General features: G+C 48.7%; 1 protein-coding gene across 2 annotated transcripts; it reads left to right on the plus strand.

Moving 5' to 3' along the window:
* On the plus strand, window positions 1–27672 carry LOC134933691 (aldo-keto reductase family 1 member C15-like). Of its 2 annotated transcripts, none has more exons than XM_063929069.1 (9): window positions 1–304; window positions 13752–13919; window positions 15307–15423; window positions 15840–15917; window positions 17221–17343; window positions 19144–19256; window positions 24548–24713; window positions 25559–25641; window positions 27029–27672. In XM_063929069.1, exons 1-9 carry the CDS (start codon window positions 221–223, stop codon window positions 27069–27071), a joined length of 975 nt encoding a protein of 324 aa, XP_063785139.1. In that variant the 5' UTR covers window positions 1–220; the 3' UTR covers window positions 27072–27672. The 2 variants fall into 2 exon arrangements, with proteins under 2 accessions (XP_063785139.1, XP_063785140.1); XM_063929070.1 differs by lacking the exon at window positions 1–304 and adding an exon at window positions 8481–8734.

The raw sequence follows: 27672 nt of genomic DNA on the forward strand, positions 1-27672 counted from the left end.
CCTAAATGCAGACGCTCTGGGGCTTTATAGAGGAGGAGAGAATGTGCTGTGTTACTATCTCCATAAGCACAGCCTGACAGCACTGTCTCCCTTGTATCTTACAGGCTGCACAGTATTGATCTCTAGCAACATTACCGAGGGGGTGAAACTCCACTTTGTACACAGGTAGACCAAGCTCTGACTATTACACCACTGCTGATCCTGACTCAGAGACACAATCATGGCCGTGGTAGAACCCTACGCTGTTCTGAACGATGGCCACAGAATTCCAGTTATCGGATTTGGGACGTATGCACCTGAAAAGGTGAGTGTGACACTCCCTGGGTTTTCATTATTCATTCAACGACACCAACATATAGAGGAGGGGAGTCTGTCTGAAGAGGAGGATAGCAGTAAATAATGGCAAACTGCTCTAATCAAGTTGGTAACATTTCTCAGGTGCTGCGGGAGGGGGTTACTCTAGACAAGAAAAACAAAGGGATTTTTCCCACGCACTCTGCTGGCTGTTAGTAACAAGAACTATACACTATGTAATAGAAAATTTAGAGCTCTTCATTACACATGTTTTGCAAAAGATATGATAAGCCTCCAGGCCACTTCACGGCTGCTCTATTGCTGGAGGTCCCTAAAACTAAGCATAAGTCCAGGGCTTGGACTCCACAAAGTCGGCTCAGGCCCAACCACCCCAGGGCAGCACACATATTAACACTATAGTTTCTCAATGGTGTGCTGCCCTGGGGTGGTTGGGCCTGAGCCGACTTTGTGGGGTCCAAGCCCTGGACTTATGCTTAGTTTTAGGGACCTCCAGCAATAGAGCAGCCGTGAAGTGGCCTGGAGGCTTATCATATCTTTTGCAAAACATATGTAATGAAGAGCTCTAAATTTTCTATTATTACATAGTGTATAGTTCTTGTTACTAACAGCCAGCAGAGTGCGTGGGAGAAATCCCTTTGTTTTTCTTGAAGAGGAGGATAACAGGTCCAACAAAAGTGCAGGTGTCCTAGGGCCAGCTCAGGGAGGACAAGGACCTCCTGTAAAAGGGGTTTGGTTCATTAAATCTACAGTAACCTCTTAGACAGTCAGTAGGTCGACAAAAAAAGTCAGACAGGGTCAAAAGGTCGACACTTTTTTTTTTGCATTTTTGGGTGCATGTTTAAATCACGTGACCCCAGTTAGTGTACCGCGTGGCTCGCTTCACTCGTCATGGTTCAGGCAAGGGGGGTGATTCAGACTTGATCGCTGCTGCGCATTTTTGCACCGCGGATGATCTGATCCTAACTGCGTATGCACCACAATGCGCACGCGTGTTGGCCAACAACAACGGGCACCGCCGGTCAGTGACGGGATGGTGCGAAAATTCTGATTGCATGGGTGATTGACAGGAAGAGGCCGTTTGTGGATGGTAACTGGCCGTTTACTGGGAGTGTCTGGAAAAACGCAGTCGTTCCCAAACGTTTTCATTGAGGGTGTGTGACGTCAGCTCCGACCCCGATCGGCCTGTTCACATCGCACTGGAGGAGTAAGTCCTGGGCTGCGCACACACTGCGCACAGTGGATTTTAGCAGCTCGGCGTACACATGGGATCGCACACTTGCACGGCGAATTTACACTCCCCCTGGGGGCGGCGACTATCTGAACGCAGGACAGCGATCAGATCTGAATCACCCCTTAGGTACATGGCTCCGCTACCCGCTCTGCGCTTGGCACAGATTACTATTCCCAATCGTAGTCCACGTGGATGGTAAAGTATGAAAAAGTTGAAAAAATAAAATAAAAAACTTCTGTGGGCCATTGTCATATCAACCTTTTGCACCTGTCAACCTTAAGCATTGCCCGCCTTTTACATGTCGACCTTTTGACCTTGTCGACCTTTTTTTACCCATCGTCCTTTGCATATTGACCTTGTAGTGTGAACCTATTCACGGTCTATCATTACTGCAGATCTATGGGCCGGATACTCTGTTAAAGACATTGCAAAAGTTTAAAGTCTAAACCAGTGACAGGCGACATGTGGCCCCCTGAGCTGCCACCTGTGGCCCCTGGCTGCTTCTTGCTACATGGTCAGATTTGTTAGTCGTGCTGTGTACTGTATATCTTGTTTAAATTACCTCCTGATATGTTATTACAGATCGGTGTAATACATGTTACTACTGTGATTAGGGGTAATGTTATGTGTGGCCCTTTTGAAAGTTAGAGAGCCTCCCATGTGGCCCCTGACGTGTATCCATAGGTGACTGAAAGACATGAAATGTTATATATATTAAGCATGAAAGTGGTGCGTCCTCACAGAAAGCGTTAATTGCTGTCACCCGCCTTTATAATAGGGCACGCTGTAGCTCGCTCTATTGGTCACGTTTATTGTAACTGTCCTTCTAGCAAAGTAAAGCATCAGAGGTCCTTATTCAGCTTTAATTGCTGTCACTCGCATGCTAAGGGCCGCTCAGCATACAGGTGAAAATTAGAATACTGTGCATTTATTTCAGTAATTCAACTTAAAAGGTAAAACTAATATATTTTCTGCTGCGGGGTACACTGGGCTCCACAAGGATTGGACAATGGGGTGTAGAGTAGGATCTTGATCCGAGCAGTGGCGTGCGGTGAGCTCAGTGGCTGGTGAGGCACTGCAGCTGTAATGTCCTTTGAGTACCGCTGACTCCTACAGCCGCTGAGCCAAAGCCCGCTACTGGCAATGCCCCCGCCAAACTTGTGATGAGCAGAAGGCAATTGTCAATTTATATACATTTATGGGAAAGAGAGGATGAATATGGGGAGATGGAAGAGAGAGGAGAAGTATGGAGACGTGAGGAACAGGGGGAGACAGGAGAGAGGAGGAATAGGGGGAGACAACGCAAAAGGAGAGAGGAGGAATGGGGGAGAGGGCAGACAGAGAGAGAGGAATAGGGGGAGAAGGAGTAGGGGGAGATGGGAGAGAGAGAGAGGAGGAATAGGGGGGAGACAACACAGAGGGAGAGGGGAGGAATGGGGGAGAGGGCAGACAGAGAGAGAGGAATAGGGGGAGAAGGAGTAGGGGGAGATGGGAGAGAGAGAGAGAGGAGGAATAGGGGAGAGACAACACAGAGGGAGAGAGGAGGAATGGGGGAGAGGGCAGACAGAGAGAGAGGAATAGGGGGAGAAGGAATAGGGGGAGATGGGAGAGAGAGAGAGAGAGAGAGGAATAGGGGGGAGACAACACAGAGGGAGAGGGGAGGAATGGGGGAGAGGGCAGACAGAGAGAGGAATAGGGGGAGAAGGAGTAGGGGGAGATGGGAGAGAGAGAGAGGAGGAATAGGGGGGAGACAACACAGAGGGAGAGGGGAGGAATGGGGGAGAGGGCAGACAGAGAGAGAGGAATAGGGGGAGAAGGAATAGGGGGAGATGGGAGAGAGAGAGAGAGGAATAGGGGAGAGACAACACAGAGGGAGAGGGGAGGAATGGGGGAGAGGGCAGACAGAGAGAGAGGAATAGGGAGAGAAGGAGTAGGGGGAGATGGGAGAGAGAGAGAGAGGAATAGGGGGGAGACAACACAGAGGGAGAGGGGAGGAATGGGGGAGAGGGCAGGCAGCGAGAGAGGAATAGGGGGAGAAGGAATAGGGGGAGATTGGAGAGAGAGAGAGAGGAATAGGGGGGAGACAACACAGAGGGAGAGGGGAGGAATGGGGGAGACGGCAGGCAGCGAGAGAGGAATAGGGGGAGAAGGAATAGGGGGAGATGGGAGAGAGAGAGAGGAGGAATAGGGGGGAGACAACACAGAGGGAGAGGGGAGGAATGGGGGAGCCGGCAGGCAGCGAGAGAGGAATAGGGGAAGGAATAGAGAGAAGGAATAGAGAGAGAAGGAATAGAGGAGATTGCAGAGAGAGCGAGAGAGAGAGGAGGAATAGAGGAGATTGCAGAGAGAGTGAGAGAGGAGGAATAGGGGTATACGGTAAAGAGGAGAAGGAGCGGAGAAACAGGAGAGAGGAGAAATGGGGGGGGGGGGGAGATGGCAGAGAGGAGGAATAGGGGGTGACTGGAGAGATGAGAGAGAGAGGGAGGAGGAATAGGGGGAGACCACCAAATATAGCAATACGCCAGTATGTAAGTAAAAATCAGAAGGGTGGTATTCAGTATACCGGTTGTTGGGATCCTGGCGCACAGTATACCGGTGCCGGAATCCCGACAACTGGCATACCGACACCTTTCCTCCCTCTTGGGAGAAAAGAGGGGCTCATTTGCGCTCGTCCGGCTGTCAGCAAGCCAGCGGTCGGGATCCCGGCGCCGGTATGCTGGCCGCTGGGGACCCGGCCGCCGGCAACTCATACTACGCCCAAATCAGAACTAGTTTATGCAAGGAAAAGGGACTACAAGCAGTTACACATGGGGGAATAAGGCAAGAGAGAGAGACAGTGAAGTGGGGGTAGAATAGAGAGAGAGAGAGAGGGGGGGGTGGGTAGAGAGATAGGGGGGCCAAGGAAGAGAGCGTAAACAAGAGAGAGAGTGGGCAGAGGGAGGGAGAGGGCAGAGAGAGGGAGAGAGAGTGGAAGCTGAGGGGGAGATAGATAGAAAGAGAGAGAGGGGGGCCAATGGACAGAAAAAGAGATGCTGAACAGCACTTGCCACTTGTACAACTCCAGGATTTTGTTTTTCCTACCTGCGCCTGTGGCGTGGGCAATCGTGCTGCTGCTGCACATCATCCAATGGTCGTTTTGGCGCTCGGAACGTCAGGGGACATGGAGAAGTATGGACCCCTCCTCCCCCCTCTAGCTGGGGAGTCCCAAACGGGCAGCATTAGGGAGTATGGGGGAGGAGCTGAGAGAAACGCCCTCCCTCCCTCCCCCTCCGGCTGGCCAATTCCACACAGGCTGCATTATTGACTCTGGGGGGAGGAGCTGAGAACGCGGCTTTTCCCCCTCCCGTCCAGAACCCGAACACTACTGTGGCCACAGAAAGTCGGCGGCGGTAGGTGGTCCTGGGAGGGGGGCAGAACCTCCACTGCAACCCTGCTCTCCCTGCATATAATCGGCTGTAAACTCAAGCTGCTGGTATAAGATCGTGGGGGGGGGGGGGGGGGGGGGCACAGTGGCAAACGCAGGATTTTGAAAGGGGGGTTTGCAAATACTTGTTTACAGAACCAATTAAAAAAAGTCTGCTGCTGAGATAGGGCATCTCTACCTGCAGCTCTCAGAATTGATAGCTGCAGGTGTCAGAACGGACATACGTTGCCCTGCACATCTTTTAGATAGCAGCACCGATATGGACAGGGGTGCACGCACGCCGCATTGGGGGGCACGCACGCCGCATTAATACACGGTGGGGAGGAATGGTATCCGCGCATATAACGTGCGCGGATACTACTACCTCCCCCATATCGTAGTTTCATACATTTACCCCATAGTGTGGTAAATAAAAGATATCCGTGTTCCCCTTGCCTTCCTGAAGTTCCATGTATGCTTTATATGTACTATTGACATGTATGAAACTATCTTCCAGTACTCCCTGTGGAACATGATCTAAAAACGCACAAACACACCCAGTAGAACATGCCTCAAACACTCCCCCCCCCCCACCACCCCACAAAGTACGTGAAACAGGACACACACAGACTCCCAGTGAAACATACAGACACACTCTCCCCCGTAAACCATGACAAACATGCACACCCTCCCCCTTACAGTGAAACAATACACGCAGACTCCCAGTGAAACATACACACACCCTCCCCTCTTCTCCCCGTGAAACAGGACACACACACACTTCCCCCACCCAGTAAAAACATGACAAACACAGACACCCATGTGAGACATGACAGATCCCCAGTAAACACACACACACACACACACACACACACACACACACACACACACACACACACACACACACACACACACACACACTCCCCCTCCCCACCAGTGAAACATGACACAGACCCACCCCACCAGTAACCCCCCCTCTCCTTACCAGTGAAACACACACACACACACACACACACACACACACACACACACACACACACACACACACACCCTCCCCAACAGTGAAACACACATCCCTCCCCCTCAGTGAAACACACACACACACACACACACACACACACACACACACACACACACACACACTCACTCACTCTCTCACACACACACACACACACACACACCCTCAGTGAAACACATACACCCCTCCCCCTCAGTCAAATACACACACACACACACACACACACACACACACACACACACACACACACACACACACACACACACACACACACCCTCCCCCTCAGTGAAACACACACACCCCTCCCCTGCATTAAACAATTCCCACACACACATCTCTCCCCACCACCAGTTAAACAAGCATCAGGACAGAGCCTCACCTGTCCAACATCATGAGTAAGCCCCCCTCATATGGCACACACCACCAGCACAGCTGAAGAGGAGCTGGACATTCCAGAAAGCTGTAATTTTGACTTGAACGGCCCCTCATACATTTCACTGGCACATCCGGCCAGCTCTTGCAAAGCACCACTGGTAGATCTGCCTGGGAGGAGCTGCATGCTGCTTCTGCAGCTAGCTCCCCCTATGTATTCAGCCAGCCTCTGGGCTGTAACACACTGGCCGGTTTCTCCCGGATGGCAAAAAGATTTTGCCATCCGGGAGAAACCGGCAGAGTCTTGCACACAGGACGGCTTTGAGCCGAGTGTGATGCGCATGCGCAGCATCAGACACGGCTTCAGAAAAAACCGTTGTGTGTGAAAGCTCCCCTTCACACACACAGTTCACTGGCTGCAAAGACGGCCCGGCGGCCGCCTGGCCGCTAGACCTTCCAGTGGTGAGACCCGGCTGCAACTCGGCAGTCGGGCCGGCCCCATGCAGTGTGAAGGGACACTGTTAACTACAATGCCGGCACGGGAACAAGCCGTCCGGCTTTTTCCCGGCCGGCAAAAGCCGGGTAGTGTGTTTTAGCCCTCTCAGTGCAATAGGAGGCAGCTGGATCATGCTGCCGGCAGCCTCAGAGCATGCCTGAGGCTCCGTGAAGTTATCTAAAAATACAAAAAAATCGGTAAGCTGCGCCGATCGGCGGCCAGGGGGTTGCGTGTATAGGGCAGGGGGCGTGTTGCTCGTGTCAGCCAGCCCAGGAATGGGGGGTGGTTTGGTGCTAGGCAGCCAGTCCGGCCCTGCCCACTACCCAATCACATCAGTGTTAGTGACAGGGGCATGCTTTCACACGGGCTGAAAGCACACCCCTGTCACAGAGGCACTTCTATGGGTGCCGCTTATTTGGCTTTTTTCAATGGGCTTCTACTGTCCGATGTTTGGCCCCGCCCCCCCCGTTTCCGGCACTTATATATTGACCGCAGGAGGCACCAAGAACGGTGCCTCCTAACAAGTGTAAAACATTTTTTTTACATGTTTTTAATGATTTAAAGGATAACAGATACTTATGACACAGAATCTGTGTCATAAGTATCTTCTATGTAATTTAATGATTAGGGACAGGGGAGGCACTGCCTCCCCTGCCTCCCCTGACTGCACGTCCCTGGATCCGAGGCACCAACAGGCTCAAAGCTTTGACTGTTCCCAGAATGCACAGCGCAGCCTCCTATATCACCCCGTCTCCCAGCACAGGAGCTCAGTTTTGTAAGTTGGTGCTGCAGTAAGCAGGCACTTAACAGAGGGGCTGCTCCAGGCAACCCTAAGAAAAGCTTTTTATGAGGTAAAAAGTGAAGACTTCAAGGACAGCAGCGGTGGTAAATGTCTTCTGACATTCTCTGCTGCAGCTCCAGCTCTCCCCAGCAGCGCTGTACACTCCCGAGCCCTGGTTGCCGGGTACCTACAGTGGAGGCTTCGGTTTTCTTCACGTTAGACACACACGTCTGGGGTTTTCCAGGATCGCGTGGCTGTGCTTCGGGAGGTGGTAAGTGGGTCCTGCTTGCGGGACCCGGTCTTTATCGCGATCCGGCGCGGTCAGTGGGAGGCAGGCCGCGTGCGCTCGCGGTGGACACTCTGGCAGTACAGGTGATCCCACTAGATCACCAGGGCATGGGCACAGGTCAGGTTTTCTCTCTAAACCAATTCTTATATCGCCCACAGTACCCGGTGGTTTTGCCAGCAGAGGGGATAATTTTGATTTTACATGGTATGCAGATTATGCTGTTGCTATTTACTATCATCACCGGAAGTGACATTACGCTATCCAGAGGATACTGAATCCATACAAGAACCGCCGACCGGAAGTGACGTAACGGCGTCCGGCGGCGAGAACAGTGATCCAGTATGTGTTAAACAAGTTGGCCTCAGGGATACTATCCTAAACACTGGGTGGACTTGCACCTTCGGTTTATATAGCAAGGACACGGTAATGAAAGGAACACTAACTCTAGTTTCTAACATCAGGCTCACTCGCAGCTGGAAGTATATGGCGGTTGCCATGACGACACAAAGTAACAGGAAAGAGCAGTGGCTGGCAAAGGACCATGGGACTTTGTTAGGAATTAATTGTATAGGGTCCAGCTATGGCCACTGCTCATGGATTGGTTGTAACTGGTTTAAAGGCACTGACACCAACAGCACACACAATCACTCTGCATCTTGACAAAGACCTCGGAAGGAAGAAACGCGTTGGTGGACGTAGGGGCTGAGAGCGGAGGAGCAACGGCGGACTGACCATCCCGGTACAGCGTGGCGCAGGGGATTCCCGGGTTTCCCTGTACCAAAAAAACCGCAGGCTGGCTTTGAACTGTGACAACAGTTCTATATCTCTGGTAATTCCCCACTGCTCCTCTATTTATCAGTCCGCATTTTTGTGCTGCTCAAATTAATGCTGCTCATGTGTTCATTGTTACCCATGTGAATAACGGGACTCAATGTGACCATTGTCTTCTATATGCTGCTTCATTCATGCTGCTAATTTGTATGCTGCTATCCTTGTGATTAGTTGACTTTTAAATGAGAATCGTTATTTTTAATGCCTATTAAAACTGTATTTCACTATATATGTAATAACCTGGTTATTTTAGGCAGTCTATTGGGAAAATTCTAAGATGATGACTGAAATGTGTGTGTGTGTATATGTATATATATCTATATATATCTATCTATATCTATCTATCTATCTATCTATCTATCTATCTATCTATATATATATATATATATATATAGTTCTTGTATAAATACATAGAAGAAAAATACAATGGCTAATGTTATGTGTGTGGCCCTCACAGGCCCTCATTCCGAGTTGTTCGCTCGCTAGCTGCTTTTAGCAGCTTTGCACACGCTAAGCCGCCGCCTACTGGGAGTGAATCTTAGCATAGCAAAATTGCGAACGAAAGATTAGCAGAATTGCAAATAGACACTTCATAGCAGTTTCTGAGTAGCTCCAGACTTACTCGGCATCTGCGATCAGTTCAGTGCTTGTCGTTCCTGGTTTGACGTCACAAACACACCCAGCGTTCGCCCAGACACTCCCCCGTTTCTCCAGCCACTCCCGCGTTTTTCCCAGAAACGGTAGCGTTTTTTCGCTCACACCCATAAAACGGCCTGTTTCCGCCCAGAAACACCCACTTCCTGTCAATCACATTACGATCACCAGAACGAAGAAAAAACCTTGTAATGCCGTGAGTAAAATACCTAACTGCATAGCAAATTTACTTGGCGCAGTCGCACTGCGGACATTGCGCATGCGCATTAGTGACTAATCGCTCCGTTGGCTACTGCCAAAACTGCCTGTCTGCCTAATACCGCTCCTTCTGTGTCGAAGGCTAAAGGTAAGTCCTTTTGCCCCTTTCGTCCTTCAGGTAAAGCAAAAGGTCAGGCGTACCATAAGCAGGCCCGCACTTCCAAACCTGGTGAGCCGAAGCCCAAAAGAGCCTGGGCTGCCCGTCAGCCAGCTGCCAAGACCGATGAGCCTGCCGCATGACGGGGCGGGCCTCCCCCTGGGGGATCCCAGGGAGGGGGGCCGGCTTCTAGGGTATACCCAGGAATGGTTAAAGACCCCTTCAGATGCCTGGGTACGGGAAGTCGTCATTCGAGGTTACGCCATAGCCTTCATCTACAGACCCCCTCATCGATTTTGCCAGACAGACGTCCCTTTGGACCAGACAAAGGTAAAAACTCTGAAGAAAAAAAGTAAATAGGAAGATGGCGCCACTGTGTCTGGGGGAAAGACGAAGTGAAAAAGACCAAAAAATACTTATCCTGTGGGGGTAATTCTCTTTTCCCAAAGGTGATCTTCTTTTTGGATAATCTCAGAGTACGGGAATAAATGAAAAATATAAGGAGGGGAAAATTATGTGTAGAAACTTTTTGACTAATGATTCTACAAGTAATACAGGAATCTTCACAAAAGGACAGAAGATGGAAATTCCCATCAAGGTTTATAACCAAGGTGTATGGAACCGTCCTATTTTTTGTGTACAATCTATGGTAGATTTTACTCACATGAAAAAAACAGACTATCTTAAGCAAAGAAATTCTTTGTATAGATTAGCATACCTCACTTACACAGTGAGGGATGAAAGAACATATATAGCGGTTTCTTTATCAGATGTTTTCAGTGTTATTGTTTTCTGTTCATTGGCATACCTCACTTACATCGTGAGGAATTTGATGATACTAAAAAAGGTTTCTTTATCGAATTTTATAGTGGTATTGTGGCGGTGATGACGGTGGTACTCCACCGTCAAGGGGTCAGGATACTGCTGTATCTGGACGACTTGTTAATCCTGGCAAATTCCCCAGATCTTCTCCTGCGTCATCTGGATATGACGGTCTGGTTTCTACAAGCCCACGGGTGGCTCATCAACTGGAAGAAATCCTCCCTGGTCCCTGCTCAGAGCATGATGCATCTGGGAGCATTGTTGGACACTCACAACCAGAGGTTGTTCTTGTCTCAGGAGAAAGTCCTGAAGATTCAGGACAGGATTTGTTGCTTTCTTTCTCGTCCGCAAGTGTCGATACATTCGGCAATGCAGGTGCAGGGCCTCATGGTGTCAGCATTCGACATGGTGGAGTACGCTCAATTTTACTCTCGCCTTCTCCAGAGGCTGATTCTAGCCAAATGGGATGGCCTGCCTCACCGGATCCGGTCTCAAATGATCTCATTGACTCCGGAGGTCCGTCTGTCGCTGCTCTGGTGGCTTCGGGACCAACAACTGTGCAGGGGCCGTCCATTCTGGATATCCAACTGGGTCCTGTTGACGACAGATGCCAGTCTAAGAGGTTGGGGCGCGGTGTTGGGGCAACACTCCCTTCAGGGTCGGTGGACCAAGGAGGAATCTCTCCTCTCGATCAACATTCTGGAATTGCGGGCGGTCTTCAATGCGTTGAACCTGGCCCAGCATTTAATTCAGAACCGTACTGTTCAAGTACAGTCGTACAACGCCACCACAGTGGCTTACATAAATCATCAAGGCGGCACTCAAAGTCGTTTGGCAATGAAGGAAGTCTCACGGATTCTACGTTGGGCGGAACGCCATCTACCGGCCATATCGGCAATATTCATTCCGGGAGTCCTGAATCGGGAAGCGGACTTTCTCAGTCGTCGGGACGTGCATACCGGCGAGTGGGGCCTCCATCCAGAAGTGTTTCAACTCCTCGTGGAAAAGTGGGGTCTTCCAGACGTGGATCTGATGGCGTCTCGACACAATCACATGGTTCCGGTCTTCGGAGCAAGGACAAGGGATCCTCAAGCAGCATTTGTGGATGTGCTGGCGGTGCCATGGAGATTTCGGCTGCCGTATGTGTTTCCTCCGGCATTGGTTCTCAGACCTGCAGGGCCTATCGTCGGAGCGTCTAATTCTACTTCCACAACGCCAAGACCTCCTCGTTCAGGGCCCCTGTGTCTACCAGGACCTAGCCCGGCTATCTTTGACGGCGTGGCTCTTGAAGTTCCCGTCTTGAGGGCTAAAGGGTTTTCTAAAGGGGTCATTAAAACTATGTTGCGGGCCCGGAAACCGGCTTCTGCTCGGATTTATTATAGGGTCTGGCATTCCTACTTTGTTTGGTGCGCATCTAACAATTATGATGCTTCCAAGTTTAGTACAGCCAAACTATTGGCTTTTCTGCTGCAAGGCCTAGATTTAGGCCTGCGTCTGGCCTCCCTCAAGGTTCATATTTCTGCCTTGTCGGTGTGGTTTCAGAGAAAAATTGCAACTTTACCTGATGTTCATACTTTCACTCAGGGTGTGTTGCGTATCCAACCTCCGTATGTCCCGCCTGTGGCTCCTTGGGACTTGTCAGTGGTTTTGGAGGTGTTGCCGGAGCCTCCATTTGAACCTCTTGGTTCAGCTGACCTTAAGTGGCTTTCCCTTAAGGTGGTGTTCTTGCTGGCTATTGCCTCTGCTAGAAGAATGTCGGATCTGGGTGCCTTGTCTTGTAGTTCCCCATATCTGATTTTTCACCGTGACCGGGCGGTTCTTAGGACTCGTCCCGGATATTTACCTAAGGTGGTTTCTTCGTTCCTCCTTAATCAGGAGATTGTGGTTCCGGCCTTTGTCTCTCCTGATTTGTCTCCCAAGGGGCGGTCTTTGGATGTGGTACGGGCTCTCCGTATCTATGTGAAGAGAACTGCTTCTATTCGAAAATCTGATTCTCTCCTTGTTTTGTTTGGATTTCACAAACGTGGCTGGCCTGCTCACAATCAAACTCTGGCCAGATGGATTAGAATGGTGATTGCTCATGCTTATGTGAGGGCTGGTCTGTCGGTTCCTACTCACATTACGGTCAATTCTACTCGGTCTGTTGGACCTTCTTGGGCGGCCCAACGTTGTGCGATCCTTGATCAATTGTGCAAGGCGACTACGTGGTCCTCAGGGAACACGTTCATAAGGTTCTATGCCTTCGATACTGCCGCTTCCCAGGATGCTTCCTTTGGATGCTGGGTTCTAGTGCCCGCTACCGTGCGTCCCCTCCCATAAGGAACTCCTTTAGGACATCCCCATTGTCCAATCCTTGTGGAGCCCAGTGTACCCCGCAGCAGAAAACGAGTTTTATGGTAAGAACTTACCTTTGTTAAAACTCTTTCTGCGAGGTACACTGGGCTCCACTAGGCGCCCACCCTGATGCACTTAGCTTCTTTGGGTTGGTATGGCATTAGCCGCTGACACTTCTCCTGTCGTGAGAGTGTGGTGTATGTGGCTACTAACCGTTGTCGTCTCTTTTCCTGCTACTGCATTGGGCTGGTTAACTAAAAACTGAGCTCCTGTACTGGGAGGCGGGGTGATATAGGAGGCGGCGCTGTACATTCTGGGAACAGTCAAAGCTTTGAGCCTGTTGGTGCCTCGGATCAAGATCCTACTCTACACCCCATTGTCCAATCCTTGTGGAGCCCAGTGTACCTCGCAGAAAGAGTTTTAACAAAGGTAAGTTCTTACCATAAAACTCGTTTTATAGACTCATTACATGCAAAGTGAGATATTTCAAGCCTTTATTTGTTAGAATTTTGATGCTTGTGTCTTGGCATGTCAAATCGGGACAAAAGTAGGCGAAAAACGCCCGCAAATTGAATAATGAACTGTTGGATCCTCTCCGTCGTTGAATAGACTCCATAGCCTGGGTGGTGACAATGAAAGCCACCACAAGTGTCTTAGTTGCCTCTGCGATGAGGATGGGCCGAATACAAAAGAGGTATTTGGGGTGAAGATGTCAGGAAATTGCAAGAACGCAAATTTGAGGAGGGTATAAAAATGAACCCAAGCAGCGAATCTGGGAAGGCAGAAAATCAATTCTGCACAGTAAAGTAATTTCTCCTATAACCCATATGCTATTCTTATGTATTCACAGTTCTCAAAAAGCATGTCAGGAGAGGGTACAAAGGTGGCCATTGAGGTTGGGTACCGCCACATCGATGGTGCCTTCTTGTACGGTAATGAGGTGGAGGTGGGTCGGGCCATCAAGGAGAAAATTGCAGATGGAACCATAAGGAGGGAGGACTTGTTCCATACCGGGAAGGTAAAAATTATAGTATAGTATAGTATAGTGACAAGAGTTCTAATGCATTTCTTTAACCAGGAGAGCCATTTGAAACAACGCGTTTCACCTACACATGCTGCTTGGTAATTAGTTTTTTTGCACGATGCAAGCCACCAGCCATTCCCAATGTAAATCCTGAACTAACTGCGATGCAGTCATTATATATGTGGGTGCTAGTGGGCAGCAATGGGGCGTTTACATCTAAGGTAACTGTTCTGTGGCTGTGTCACGTGCTTGTTGACGGGATTGCGGCTCTTTGCAACTCTGAATCAGGTCCAGTTTACTATAGGACAGGGGTGGCCAGACTTTTAGAGTTGGCAATCTACTTTAGCAAAAAAAAAGGGGCGTGGCATAACAAAAAGTGGGCGTAGTATAACAAAAAAAGGGACATAGCCTTGCTGCACAGAGTGTAATGACTGTCTCGCATGAAATAACACATTGGCCGCCACAGGTAAAAACCTCAAACACATATGCCCCCAGTGCCAGATACACATATGCCCCCACAGTGCCATGTGCCCACAGTGCCAGATATGCCCCCACAGTGCCAGATTACAGATATGCCCACACAGTGGCCAACAGTGCCAGATATGTCCCCATAGTAGTGCTCACCGTGATGTGTGGAGAGCGCAGCGCGCTCTTCTCCTGCCTGCCGCCCTGCCCTTCAGTCGGATCTCCGGCGGTGACGGCAGTGTGTATATCTCAAATCAGACGCCGGTCCGCGAGCTCTGATTGGCTAATGAACCGGCACCTGATTTGAGCTATACACTCCACCGTCACTGCCGGAGACCAGACTGAGGGGCAGGGCGGCAGGCAGGAGAGGCGCGGCTTTGGGTGGATGGGCGGCAGATCGCGATCGACTGGTCGCATGTCCGCGATCGACCAGTCGATCGCGATCAACCAGTCGATCGCGATCGACCAGTCGATCGCGATCGACTGTTTGGCCACCCCTGCTATAGGACATTGATTTGTTCTCACATCCTGAGCAAAGGTTTTAGTGGGTGCTATATGTTACATCGCATACAAGCACCTACACTCAGTGGGGTAAATTTACTAAGATGGGAGTTCTATTTAAAATGGGTTGTTGCCCATAGCAACCAATCTGATTCAAAGTATTATCTTCTAGAAGGTGCTAGATAAATGAGAATTAGAATCTGATTGGTTGCTGTCGGTAACATCCCATCTTAAATAGAACTCCCATCTTAGTAAATTTACCCCTGTGGGAGCTGATATTTAGTTTGCTGCACCCGTAGTCATGAAAACGCAGGCTGGTGCCTCAGCCTATCTCCAAACACTGAGGGTAAACACAAAGAAATGGAGAATATTGCGCTGCCAATCCACCAACCATTGCACTGTTTCTGTCTTTCAGCTCTGGAGCACCTTCCATTCCCCAGAATTGGTGCGCCCAGCTCTGGAAAAATCCCTGAAAGACCTTCAGATGGATTATTTGGACCTTTTCCTCATTCACGTTCCTGTAGGATTGAAGGTAATCCTGTTACTGTCAAAATCCTGTTTCTGGTCTATAAAGCCAAATATTACAGGTAAAACAGATAAATAACAAAGCCTAAAGCCTCCACACATGAAATGACTATCGACAATCGTTCCAACCAGCCGGCATTATGGTGCTCATTCAGTGATTTAGGCGCCCTCTAAACCACAGCACCTAGCTCGGCATCGGTGGTACTACACTAATCATTGTTTCATTGCGTTTTCCACTGGTCCTTATTGCTAAATGAGAATATTCTGATGTCGAACAACCGCTGCATTTTGTGACAGTCTTTGGGCACATAAGATTGTGTTTCAGATATGTGTGATGGCTGATTCCAGTCACACGAGTGAGATACCATGAGGGGACTGCCCCTGGTCCTCAGCTCTGACCTTTACCTGTATTATATTTTGAAGCCTGGAGAGGACATACTACCAGTGGATGAGAACGGAAAGTATCTCTACAGCAACACAGACATCCGGGACACCTGGGAAGTGAGTAACTATATGTATTTCTGACAGTTGGATATTAACAGCAGTTTGTGGACTAGGCCCGAGGTAGGAGACTATCTGTTGTAGAACTACAAGTCCCACACAAGGCTGAGATTCACCAGTGGGCTCACGCGGCCTCCAGGCTGTGCAATGTAAAACATTGTTTAAATCTGAGACTCTGCTGATTTGTGGTGGAGGTACTCAGAGGTAAGCAATATTGTCACCCAGTTTCCATTAATCACATAGGGGGTGATTCAGATGCGGACAGATTTATCATGCTCAGATGTGATGATGCAGTGTCTGGTGTAAGAAGACGCATCTTGCATGCATGTGTGATCCAGTGCTGCGTCCGAGGACCCAGCAGAAGATCACCTGCGACGCCATTAGCCGGCCGAGTTACCCACAAGCTTACGTCACCGCAGCTCCATCGCTGAGGCGAGGAAATCTCAATCAGAGACCCTGGCATTGGCACTCCCACAAACAGAGGCGACGCATTTGCTGCTGTCTCTCCGCCCCCAAACATCTGCAGACTGTCAATCAACTGATGTCCGTAGCTGTACGACGTCCAATGATTTAGGCCCCATACTGCACATAGGGGGTCATTCCGAGTTGTTTGCTAGCTGCATTCGTTCGCTGTGCAATGATGAGGCAAAAAGGCACTTCTGCGCGTGCGTATGCTGCGCAATGCGCACACGCGACTTACTGTTACAAAGAACGATGTAGTTTCACACAAGGTCTAGCGAAGCTTTTCAGTCGCACTGCTGGCCACACAGTGATTGACATTAAGTGGCCGTTTCTGGGTGTCAACTGACCGTTTTCAGGGAATGTTCGAAAAAACGCAGGCATGCCAGGAAAAACGCAGGCGTGGCTGGACGAACGCAGGGCGTGTTTGTGACGTCAAAACAGGAACTGAACAATCTGAAGTCATCGCAAGTGTGGAGTAGGTTTTGAGCTATTCTAAAACTGCACAAAAAAACTTTGTAGCTGCTCTGCGTTCCTTTCGTTCGCACTTCTGCTAAGGTAACATACACTCCCAGTGGGAGGCGGCATAGCGTTTGCACGGCTGCTAAAAACAGCTAGCGAGCGATCAACTCGGAATGACCACCGTAGGCAGTATGGCTCTGGTGCATGTGCAATGTACCAAACACTGCGCACAGCTTCGGCTTGCCCCCAGACCTGAATCATCCCCATAATCAATTCAGACTAAGTTATAGGTAGAAGGGACTGGTGACGACATGTTTGTACAAGGTTATATATGGCTCATATGGATGAAGTGTAAGCCGCAGACTAAAGCATGTTTTTACAGGCCATGGAGAAGTGTAAAGACGCCGGACTTGTAAAATCAATTGGCGTTTCCCGCTTTAACCGTCGGCAGCTGGAGCTGATCCTGAATAAGCCGGACCTGAAGCACAAGCCGGTGTGCAATCAGGTAATGTGGCCGGTGGCACTGCTGAGATATTGACAGAAGCTTGGTGCAGTATATAACACTACCACCATACACCTCATATCTGGGAAGTGTTCGATACACACTGCTAGAGAATGCATCCAACAAACAAAACTAGCCAGGGGCTTCAGTTTACAAAATGGTATAATTTGGCTTATTGACTAAGGTTTAATAATAAAAAAAAAAATAGAAGCTACAGGTGATAGTAAATGACACACTGCAGCTCGGGCTTTTCAGCCATGTGCTCTTTAGATAAGACCTGTTGCAGAGTGTAAATGAGTAATGTAGCGGCTGTAAAATGTTATGGTATAGATCATGTCATCTTTTTACATACGCCTTTATCTCTCCTGAACAATCCATCATCTCTTGGAAATACTCTGCTATAAACTCTCTGCCCTGTATTTATTGAGGGGACACTAGTACTTGCCAGCGTTATCACCTGGGAGAATCCCACCTGACCCCGGGGGTCACCAAGCTCTTCATGTTATGACCCTCATTACCATTTCCCTTTGCTACACTTATGCTAGCCATACATCAAGACGATCTTGCTCCAACCAGCCAACTAGTTGGCTGGTTTGAACGATAGTTGGGCAGTGTGTGGGAGCAAACGATAATCAGCCGTTTGCTCCCACACGCTGAAAAATGCCTAAAAACGGTCGGTCCAACTTGTTGGGAAAATCAAACCAACCTGTTTGATCTTTCCCAACTGATCGTTCAGGTGTGGGGGAACTTTCCCCCCAACTGAATGATAAGTAGGCGGACACTGGCCAGCAGTGTCCACCTACTTCTGTCACCATCACTGCCAGCTGGGGCTGCTCGTGTCACCCCGGCAGGGGAGCGGGAGAAGGACAGGAGCTGCTGCTGTACGTCAGTCTCCCTGTCACCTCTCTCGTAAACCCCCCTCCCCTCCTGCCGGCACCTGCGGTCAGCCTTCCCAACGGACTGCAGCATGAAACCCGTTAGAGGTCACCAAGCACCTCCCCTCCCTCCCCCCTTTAGGCACGATCACCACCTACAGCAAGTGTCCCCATGCCCGCAGGTGATGCAGCTGCTACGGGGCCCTTGATGTCTGCAGGGCCCGCCGCTCCCCTGCTCCCAGTCACGCACTGGCTTCTCCACTGCCGCTGAGGCAGAGAGTGAGGGGTTTCTCGTATGGCTCCTGGCATGACAGTCTTGCAGCAGAGGCTCACTTACAAGGTAGTAGTAGTGGCTGCGGGTCCTAACAGTAGCAGACGCCCGCTATCCCTGACTGCACTGTAAATCTTCTCCCCATGCTGATCCGTCCCCTGCCACTTGCCGTCCTGAGCCCTTGCCTGTTGCTGACATCCGCGTTGTGATATCAGCGCAGACCCTCGTCCTCAGCACTCCTCCCTTACTGTCTTCTGCCCCCTTCTAGGAGCCAACTACGGTATGCACTTGCTGGAACCAAATTTGTATATACAGTGTCAGTACATATGCATATTAGTGTATGTGTGCATTAATGTACATATGTGTATGTGATATGTATATCTGTTATCTCCTTGGATGTGTTTATATAAATATACATATGTGTAGCTGGCATCTGTATACGAGTGTATGTATGTGTGTGTGTATATATATATATATATATATATATATTTGTTTGGTGTGTGGGGCAGAGTTTTAGTTGGTCAAATAAGTTGGACGGTTGGTCAGTTGGATGGTTGGAGGAAAGTTGGTCTGATGTATGGCTAGCATTAGTCTAAGGCTGCTTTATAAGCTGCATATTGTGAGGTGTCTAATCTAATTTACCCCTTCCCTGCATAGGTGGAATGCCATTTATACCTGAGCCAGAGCAAGATGCTTGAGTTCTGCAGGTCACACGACATAGTGCTGGTGGGATTCAGCGTCCTGGGATCCAGCCGAGATGAGACTTATTGGTAGATATAAAACTAGGGCCATCTGAACATATAGGCACATTGGACAGCTGTCTGGGTCCTCACGATTCTAGGGGCCTTTGAGCAGGTGCTGGCTTGTTCCTCCGGAGATTCTTTGGAGGCAGGTAGAGAATGCTGCCCAGTTGCTGTGAATTACATCCAATTAAAGCAGCCAGGCAGCATTCTCTACCCGCCTCCCAACCTGCAGCCAGACCTTTAATGGCTGTCAGCATTGCTGATTGGTGGATGGCTAGAGCTATCCACCAGTCAGAGTGCTGACAGCCGATGGTTCACCAGAGATTGTGCAAGACCGCAGGAGGGCCAATGTACTGGGATATAATGTGTGCTGGGGGCTCTGCATGGTATAATGTGTACTAGGGGCTCTGTGTGGTATAATGTGTACTGGGGGCTCTGTGTGGTATAATGTGTACTGGGGGCTCTGTGTGGTATAATGTGTACTGGGGGCTCTGCGTAGTATAATGTGTACTGGGGGCTCTGTGTAGTATAATATGTACTGGGGGCTCTGCATGGAATAATGTGTACAGGGGGCTCTGCATGTTATAATGTGTTATTTTTAAATATTTTCAACAGCATATCTTATTGACAATTTTATTAGTAAGGGCTCCCGCAAGTTAGCTGCCAACATAGTGTACTACCCTGACCCTAGCAGGGGCAGGGTTGGACTGGCCAATAGGGGCATAGCAGAAACCCCCAGTGGACCCCACTGCCTGAGGACCCATCTCCTTACATTATTACACTGCACAGGACTATGGTCTATCCTACAGTACATTCCTGTTATTAATCTGGTACACTATCATTCATGCACTATCAGTTTTTACTATATATATTGATAAAGCTAAATATTTATCGTATATAAAACCCTTTAAGAGGTCTAAGAACACTGTACGCTATTTACGTATGAAGTACCGTAAGGGTACGCACGTTGCGTAACAATCGCTTAGCCGTAGTCGAGACGCTCAAGCGTCACGTTCGCTCACGGCCAAGAGATCACAGACAGGCACGCTATTGGCTGCCGACTAACGTAATGATTCGCTATAGCGTAGCGGACGCTCGGGACCACGAGGAGATCACCAGCGGCGCTGACGCTCACAATGTTAAACCTTTGTATCTAAACCATAAACAGTGTATTGTGCAGTAAAACCTTAGTGTAATGATAGAGTGTAAATGCAACACAGTATAACCTTATTACCTCAAAATCTGTTCCAGCGTCACCGACGCTCTGAGAATACTTAACACTATAAGAAATACACAGATACCGTGCTCAGGGTCCAACGCCTAATATATATATTATGAATGATATACTTGCAAAAAGAATTAATACAATACAAGTCATACACTACAATATAACATAGACTAACTAACCAGATAACTACACAGGAAATACAATACAATACAATTACGTCTTAAGGGAAAATAAGAGAGAAAGAGGAGAAGAGAGAGAGAGAGAGAGAGAAATAGCTCAAAATAACAAGAAGATCAATATGATTGCGGAGAAACACTTACGCACAAGGGGAAACGATCGCATGCACCTCGATATCCAGCTCCCGATTATCAGCAATGAGAACCGTTGATGAGAGTGAAGTTGGATATGGTCGGCCTGTCTATTTATGCCCCACACACAATACAATTCAATGGTCCCTACAATCTCATTGTTCATTGGACACAGGAATTCGGCTTCGCATTATAACAAAAGGTCATAGGTTGATTCATACAGGTGGGCTGTGACTGCTTCCAACTGTTCAGGTGGGTGGGATACTGGGTTTCCCGCCGCATGATTAAATAAGAACAAATAATAGTAAATGGACATAAACTTCTTATGTCCATAACTATTCGCACGAGCGATTAATCCGCTCCAAACCAACACCGGAATATTGCTATTTAAATATTCTTCCGATGGGTACCAAACACTACTGTATGACCCCTGTTAGACCCTTCGTACAATACAAAGAGGAATCTCTCTGTCCAGGAACATGCTATGTTAACTAAACTTTCAGTATCTATCAAAGGGACCATGATCTACAAAATACATTATTACTGAAAATATGTAACGATTGAGTCGCACGCTACGATCACATAAACTCTACCGTAAATACGCATACCATGCGCCTGCGGGTGCCCGCGACTGTGAGTATGCGCACGTACGGGAGAGCGTACGCATGCGCAGCACGGACCAGTATGAGGTGCAAATATGGCAGTGTGTGTAGAGATATTTTTCTGACTTTGACAATATATTTAACAATGGGCAGACAATGCACTCCCTAATGGTTAGCCAAACCTGTGTGGTGGCTGACCACAACCCTAAGCCCTTCATGCACCAGTCCTTAACTGAGCAGGGGTATAGGGGGTAATTCAGACCTGATCGCTTGCTAGCTATTTTTTGCAGCGCTGCGATCAGATAGTCGCCGCCCATAAGGGAGTGTATTTTTGCTGTGCAAGTGTGCGATCGCATGTGCAGCCGAGCTGTACAAAAAAGTTTTGTGCAGTTTCTGAGTAGCCCAGAACTTACTCAGCCGCTGCGATCACTTCAGCCCGTCCGGGCCCGGAATTGACGTCAGACACCCTCCCTGCAAACGCTTGGACACGCCTTCTTCCTGTCTCCTAGCGATCGGCTGTGCAAACGGATTCTTCGTTAAATCCATCGTTCAGCAACGATCCGCTTTGTACCCGTACGAAGCACCTGCGCATTGCGGTGCATACACATGCGCAGTAGTTACCTGATTGCTGCGCTGCAAAAAACAGCAGCGTGCGATCAGGTCGGAATGACCCCCATAGTCTTTATGCAGCGTGGGTAGGTGAGGGGCCGGTAACTGAAGGGCTGGAGATATGGTTCAAATTATCCTATATATTTATAAACCATATATCCACCAATTATACTGAGTATTAAACCTTTTTTAAATATATGTACAATGGCATGTAATGTATAGGACTCCTGTGTGCTCTGGATACTCAGTACAGCAGGCCTGGCCAACCTGTGGCTCTCCAGCTGTTGTGAAACTACAAGTCCCATCATGCCTTGCCACAGTTTTGCTATTAGGGAATGCTAAAACTGTGGCAGGGCATGCTGGGATGTGTAGTTTCACTACATCTGGAGAGCCACAGGTTGGCCAGGTCTGCAGTACAGCATCAGTCTATGGGGGTGATTCCGAATTGTTCACTCGGTAGCAGCTTTTAGCAGCATTGCACACGCTAAGCCGCCGCCCTCTGGGAGTGAATCTTAGCTTTGCAGAATTGCGAATAGAAATTTCTTAGCAGTTTCTGAGTAGCTGGAGACTTACTCTTACACTGCGATCAGCTCAGGCCGTTTCGTTCCTGGTTTGACGTCACACACATGCGCAGCTTTCGACCAGCCACTCCCCCGTTTCTCCAGCCACTCCCGCGTTTTTCCCTGACACGCCTGCGTTTTTCCGCACACTCCCAGAAAACGGCCAGTTTCCGCCCAGAAACACCCACTTCCTGTCAATCACACTCCGATCACTTCAACGATGACATTTCTTCGTTCGGACGTGAGTAAATCTACTAAGTTTTGTGCTAAAATACTGCATGTGCACTGTGAACCATGCGCATGCGCATTTTTGCCTTAATCGCTCCGTTGTGAAAATCGGCAACAAGCGAACAACTCGGAATGACCCCCAATGGCATTTAATGTATAGGACTCCTGTGTGCACTGGATACTCAGTACAGCATCAGTCTATGGTGGTCATTCTGAGTTGATCGCTAGCTGCATTCGTTCGCTGTGCAGCGATGAGGCAAAAAAAATGGCACTTGTGCGCATGTGTATGCGGCGCATTGCACACGCACGATGTACTATTACAATGAACTATGTAGTTTCACACAAGGTCTAGCGAAGCTTTTCCGTCGCACTGCTGGCCGCAGAGTGTTTGACATGAAGTGGGCGTGTCCGTTTTCAGGGAGTGTTCGAAAAAACTCAGGCGTGCCAGGAAAAACGTAGGCGTGCCAGGAAAAATGCAGGTGTGGCTGGGCGAATGCAGGGACTGAACAGTCTGAAGTGATCACAAGCGCTGAGTAGGTATTGAGCTACTCTAAAACTGCACAAAAAAACGTTGTAGCCGCTCTGCGATCCTTACGTTCGCACTTCTACTAAGCTAAAATACACTCCCAGTGGGAGGCAGCATAGCATATGCACAACTGCTAAAAACTGCTAGCGAGTGAACAACTCGGAATGACCACCCATGTGCACTGCTGGGGGGGCAGATATAACATTTGTAGAGAGAGCTAGATTTGGGTGGGTTATTTTGTTTCTGTGCAGGGTAAATACTGGCTGCTTCATTTTTACACTGCAATTTAGATTTCAGTTTGAACACACCGCACCCAAATCTAACTCTCTCTGCACATGTTACATCTGCCCCCCCTGCAGTGCACAGGGTTTTGCCCAACTGCTAACAAATTTGCTGCTGCGATCAACTCTGAATTACCGGTAATCTCTTACTTAGACGCTTCAGTGTAACAGGATTAGAGGACAGAGGTTAATGACAGTGCTGCAGTACTTGGCACACACAGGTGAGGGGGCGTGTGCCCTGACGTGCTGGCTGCAAATCGCTGGCATAGATGCTAAATGCGCACAATGTGCAGAAAATGATTTAGGACCTAATTCTTATTTACGCGCAGTGCCGGTGTTCACGTAACAGAGCTGTTATTGGCAGACTGCGCCGTACATGTGTCAATTTGCCTTTGCGATGCTGCTCACAGTGAGGATGACATCGCAGAGGGATTGGCAGGAAGGGACCATTTGGGGAAGGTAACCGGGAGTGGCAGCAAAAACGTAGAGGTTTCAGCCGCTTTCGGGGCACGTATCTGCCTTCAGCTGCGATCACGTACATACACAAACATGGCGCCAGCGTTGCTACTGCTGCGCCCAGTCTACGCCATCGGTCGATGCTCCTTGTTATTGCGCTGGTGCTGCGTATGTGTGCGCAGTTGCTGATGGCTTTGCCATGGCTTCGATGGGTGATCACCAATTCTGTAGCCTAAAGATTTTCAACTGCGTAGGCGAGTGCATGCAGACATGGATCACAGTAGACTCTTAGGGGGATATTCAATTGTTTGAAAAGTCAGTTGGGTGTCTGTTTTTTCCTATCTAATAGACAGCAAAAAAACAGACACCCAACTGACTTTTCAAACAATTGAATACCCCTCTTAGTGTCCTGGTACCAGTGGTTTATTCCTTGGCAATGGACAGTACTAACCTTCAGCAAAAGTTTCATAGCCACTGCTCGATATATTGTACAAAATGTTACACATATCTCTATCTCCAGTATCGGTCAGGGCGCTCCAGTACTCCTTGAGGATCCGGTTTTGAATGCAATAGCGGAGAAGCTCGGTCGGACGCCCGCCCAAGTTGCCATGCGACACCTATTGCAGAGGGGCATTGTGGTACTCGCCAAGAGCTTCACCCCATCCAGGATCAAACAGAACCTACAGGTAACTATAGGGTTCTAAACTGACCCATTGCTGCTGGAGATCCAAGAACCACGTTGGGCCATTATTTGGGGATTGTGTAGGGATTGGGCAACCATCATTTCAGGCTAATATGAGGTGTGATAGAGAGTCCAGGCCATTACTTCATGGCCACCCAAGGTAGACTGTACATATGAATGTACTAAGTGGGCATAGAACACAGGACAGATTCAGCTGACCCAGTAGGAGGCAGAGGACATATAAAGAGGAAGACATATCCCTGTTTATAGATGTGCAGGAATGTATCCACTGTAGGAAGCAAATGAATCAACTGCCGATCGTTAGAGATCAATATAAAAGCATTTATTTCAGGACAGGTATAATATAGAAGTACCAGCTATCCATAGAAGATGCACAACCAAAATACCAAGGGGCGCCCCCGAATACACAGACCAGCAGTGCTGGCCCAAGCTACGAACCCTCCAGACAGCAGCCCTGGGTATCTGATTGTATGGGGAGCCAATATGACTGAGCCACAGTCTGATAGTGTAACTGGCTCCCGAGTAGAACATTGAGTTCTGAGTAGAACATTTTCATGGATACAAAATATCAAGTGAACTTGTTACTGATAGTAAGGATAATGTGCGGCCTCTTCTGAAGGTTAGGAGTACATCCATGGGAACATCAGGGGTGTCTTCATGTGGCCCCTGTATTAGGTTGCCTCTATCACTGTACTACCGGTATGCACACCACAGTGAGGAGACGGGCTCATCAGCCTGGACAGAATGACAGGTGGCAGCAGCTATGAGTAACATGGAATCAACCAGACAACCCCCTCTGTAATGTGGATTTGTGTGTGTTTATTCCAGGCTCTGGACTTCCAGCTCTCCGCAGAGGACATGCGGTCTCTGGAGAAGCTGAACAGAAACATGCGCTACGACAGCATGTCAATGTGAGTAGGATGACTCAGAATTCATTGACGTTTGTCATGGTAGTGATAGGTCAGGACAAATTCTCCGGGACGCTCTCGCCAACAAATCGCTAAATACCTTATTTAGGGGGTCATTCCGAGTTGTTCGCTCGCAAGCGGATTTTAGCAGATTTGCTCATGCTAAGCCGCCGCCTACTGGGAGTGAATCTTAGCATCTTAAAATAGCGAACGATGTAATCGCAATATTGCGATTACATACCTCGTAGCAGTTTCTGAGTAGCTCCAGACTTACTCGGCATCTGCGATCAGTTCAGTGCTTGTCGTTCCTGGTTTGACGTCACAAACACACCCAGCGCTCGCCCAGACACTCCTCCGTTTCTCCGGCCACTCCCGCGTTTTTTCCGGAAACGGTAGCGTTTTTTCCCACACGCCCATAAAACGGCCTGTTTCCGCCCAGTAACACCCATTTCCTGTCAATCACATTACGATCGCCAGAACGATGAAAAAGCCGTGAGTAAAATTCCTAACTGCATAGCAAATTTACTTGGCGCAGTCGCAGTGCGGACATTGCGCATGCGCATTAAGCGGAAAATCGCTGCGATGCGAAGATTTTTAACGAGCGAACAACTCGGAATGACCCCCCTAGTTTCTTTCAATCAAAAATGACAGGTCCTCATTAAGAAGGAAACCCAATGATGAAAAAAATATCTCTTGCCACCCATGTACAATCAGCGGGTCTCCATAATGGATACATGGGCCCCCGAAATCAAGGGTGTGAGCTACACCACAATTCAAAATCTTCGATGGTCTATGACCGATGTCAAATACATTTACCATCGATGGGTGAGAACCAGATGGTTTCCCACCATCAATGGTTTAGTGCTACCAAATCCCCCCCCCCCTCCCTTCTCCTCATAGTGTCAAGGCATGGAGCTTAGCCCCGCCCCCTGACACTCGCGAAGCCATGTCCCCAGGCGCTCTGATTGGCCCGCATTACAGTTAAAAGTAATACAGGGGTGAACATCGATGGGTGAAACCATCGATGGTTTATTTACAGATGGTTTTACACCATTGAGGTTATCTATCAATGGTACCCTCAATGGTGACCATCGATGGATAACCTACCGATGGCCATCCCTAATCTGACTATTGCAACTGAACCGGGAACAGAGTACCGTGCGGATTTATACAGATTTGAGGGTCCACCTGGAAATACAACCGAAAGAGTAAAAATGACAAAGTCTGTCTTGAAGACCACTCTCCTTTTTTTAGGTTTCAACTAATCAGATTTTTCTTAAAAATCATGAAAATATATAATTAATGGTATAATCCCTATTCTGTAGTCTCAAATAATTTTACAGTTTTCTCCTGTTTTTTTTGTTGTTATTTTAATCTTTTGCTTTCACAGGTGGATGGACCACCCGAAGTACCCCTTTCATGACGAGTACTAATATAACATGAGCACTTCCTGTTTACGCTGTGCCTTATACTCCATGAGATAACCTGAGGTTACGGGAAACAAAATGGATGCGAGAAGTTATGCTTGGAATGTTTTTTTATGTATGTGTTAGGCTAAAAGGTACAAAGGGGTGTAGTATGGTATGCCGGCGGTCGGGTTCCCGGCGACCAGCATACCGGCTACGGGAGCCTGACCGCCGGCATACCGACAGTGTGGCGAGCGCAAATGAGCCCCTTGCAGGCACGGTGCACGCTATTTTATTCTCCCTCCAGGGGGGTCATGGACCCCCACGAGGGAGAATAAGTGTCGGTATGCCGGCTGTCAGGATTCCGGCGCCGGTATACTGTGCGCCGGGATCCCGACAGCCGGCATACTGAAGACCACCCGTACAAAGGAATGTGTTAACAAGAACCGAGAGAATGTGCCCTCTGTCCATATTTTGATGATACAGCTGCATAATCTAATATTATATGCCTTTTGTCTGTAGTAGAAAGATATAGAATAATGTAGCAATAGATTTGCTTAAAGTTGCTTTTGGTATAATGTTCTCATGCACAATAAAACAATTACTATTCAGTAAGTAAACTGCCCAA

This window comes from Pseudophryne corroboree, chromosome 6, assembly GCF_028390025.1.
Source record: "Pseudophryne corroboree isolate aPseCor3 chromosome 6, aPseCor3.hap2, whole genome shotgun sequence".
In the NCBI taxonomy this organism is placed as follows: Eukaryota; Metazoa; Chordata; class Amphibia; order Anura; family Myobatrachidae; genus Pseudophryne; species Pseudophryne corroboree.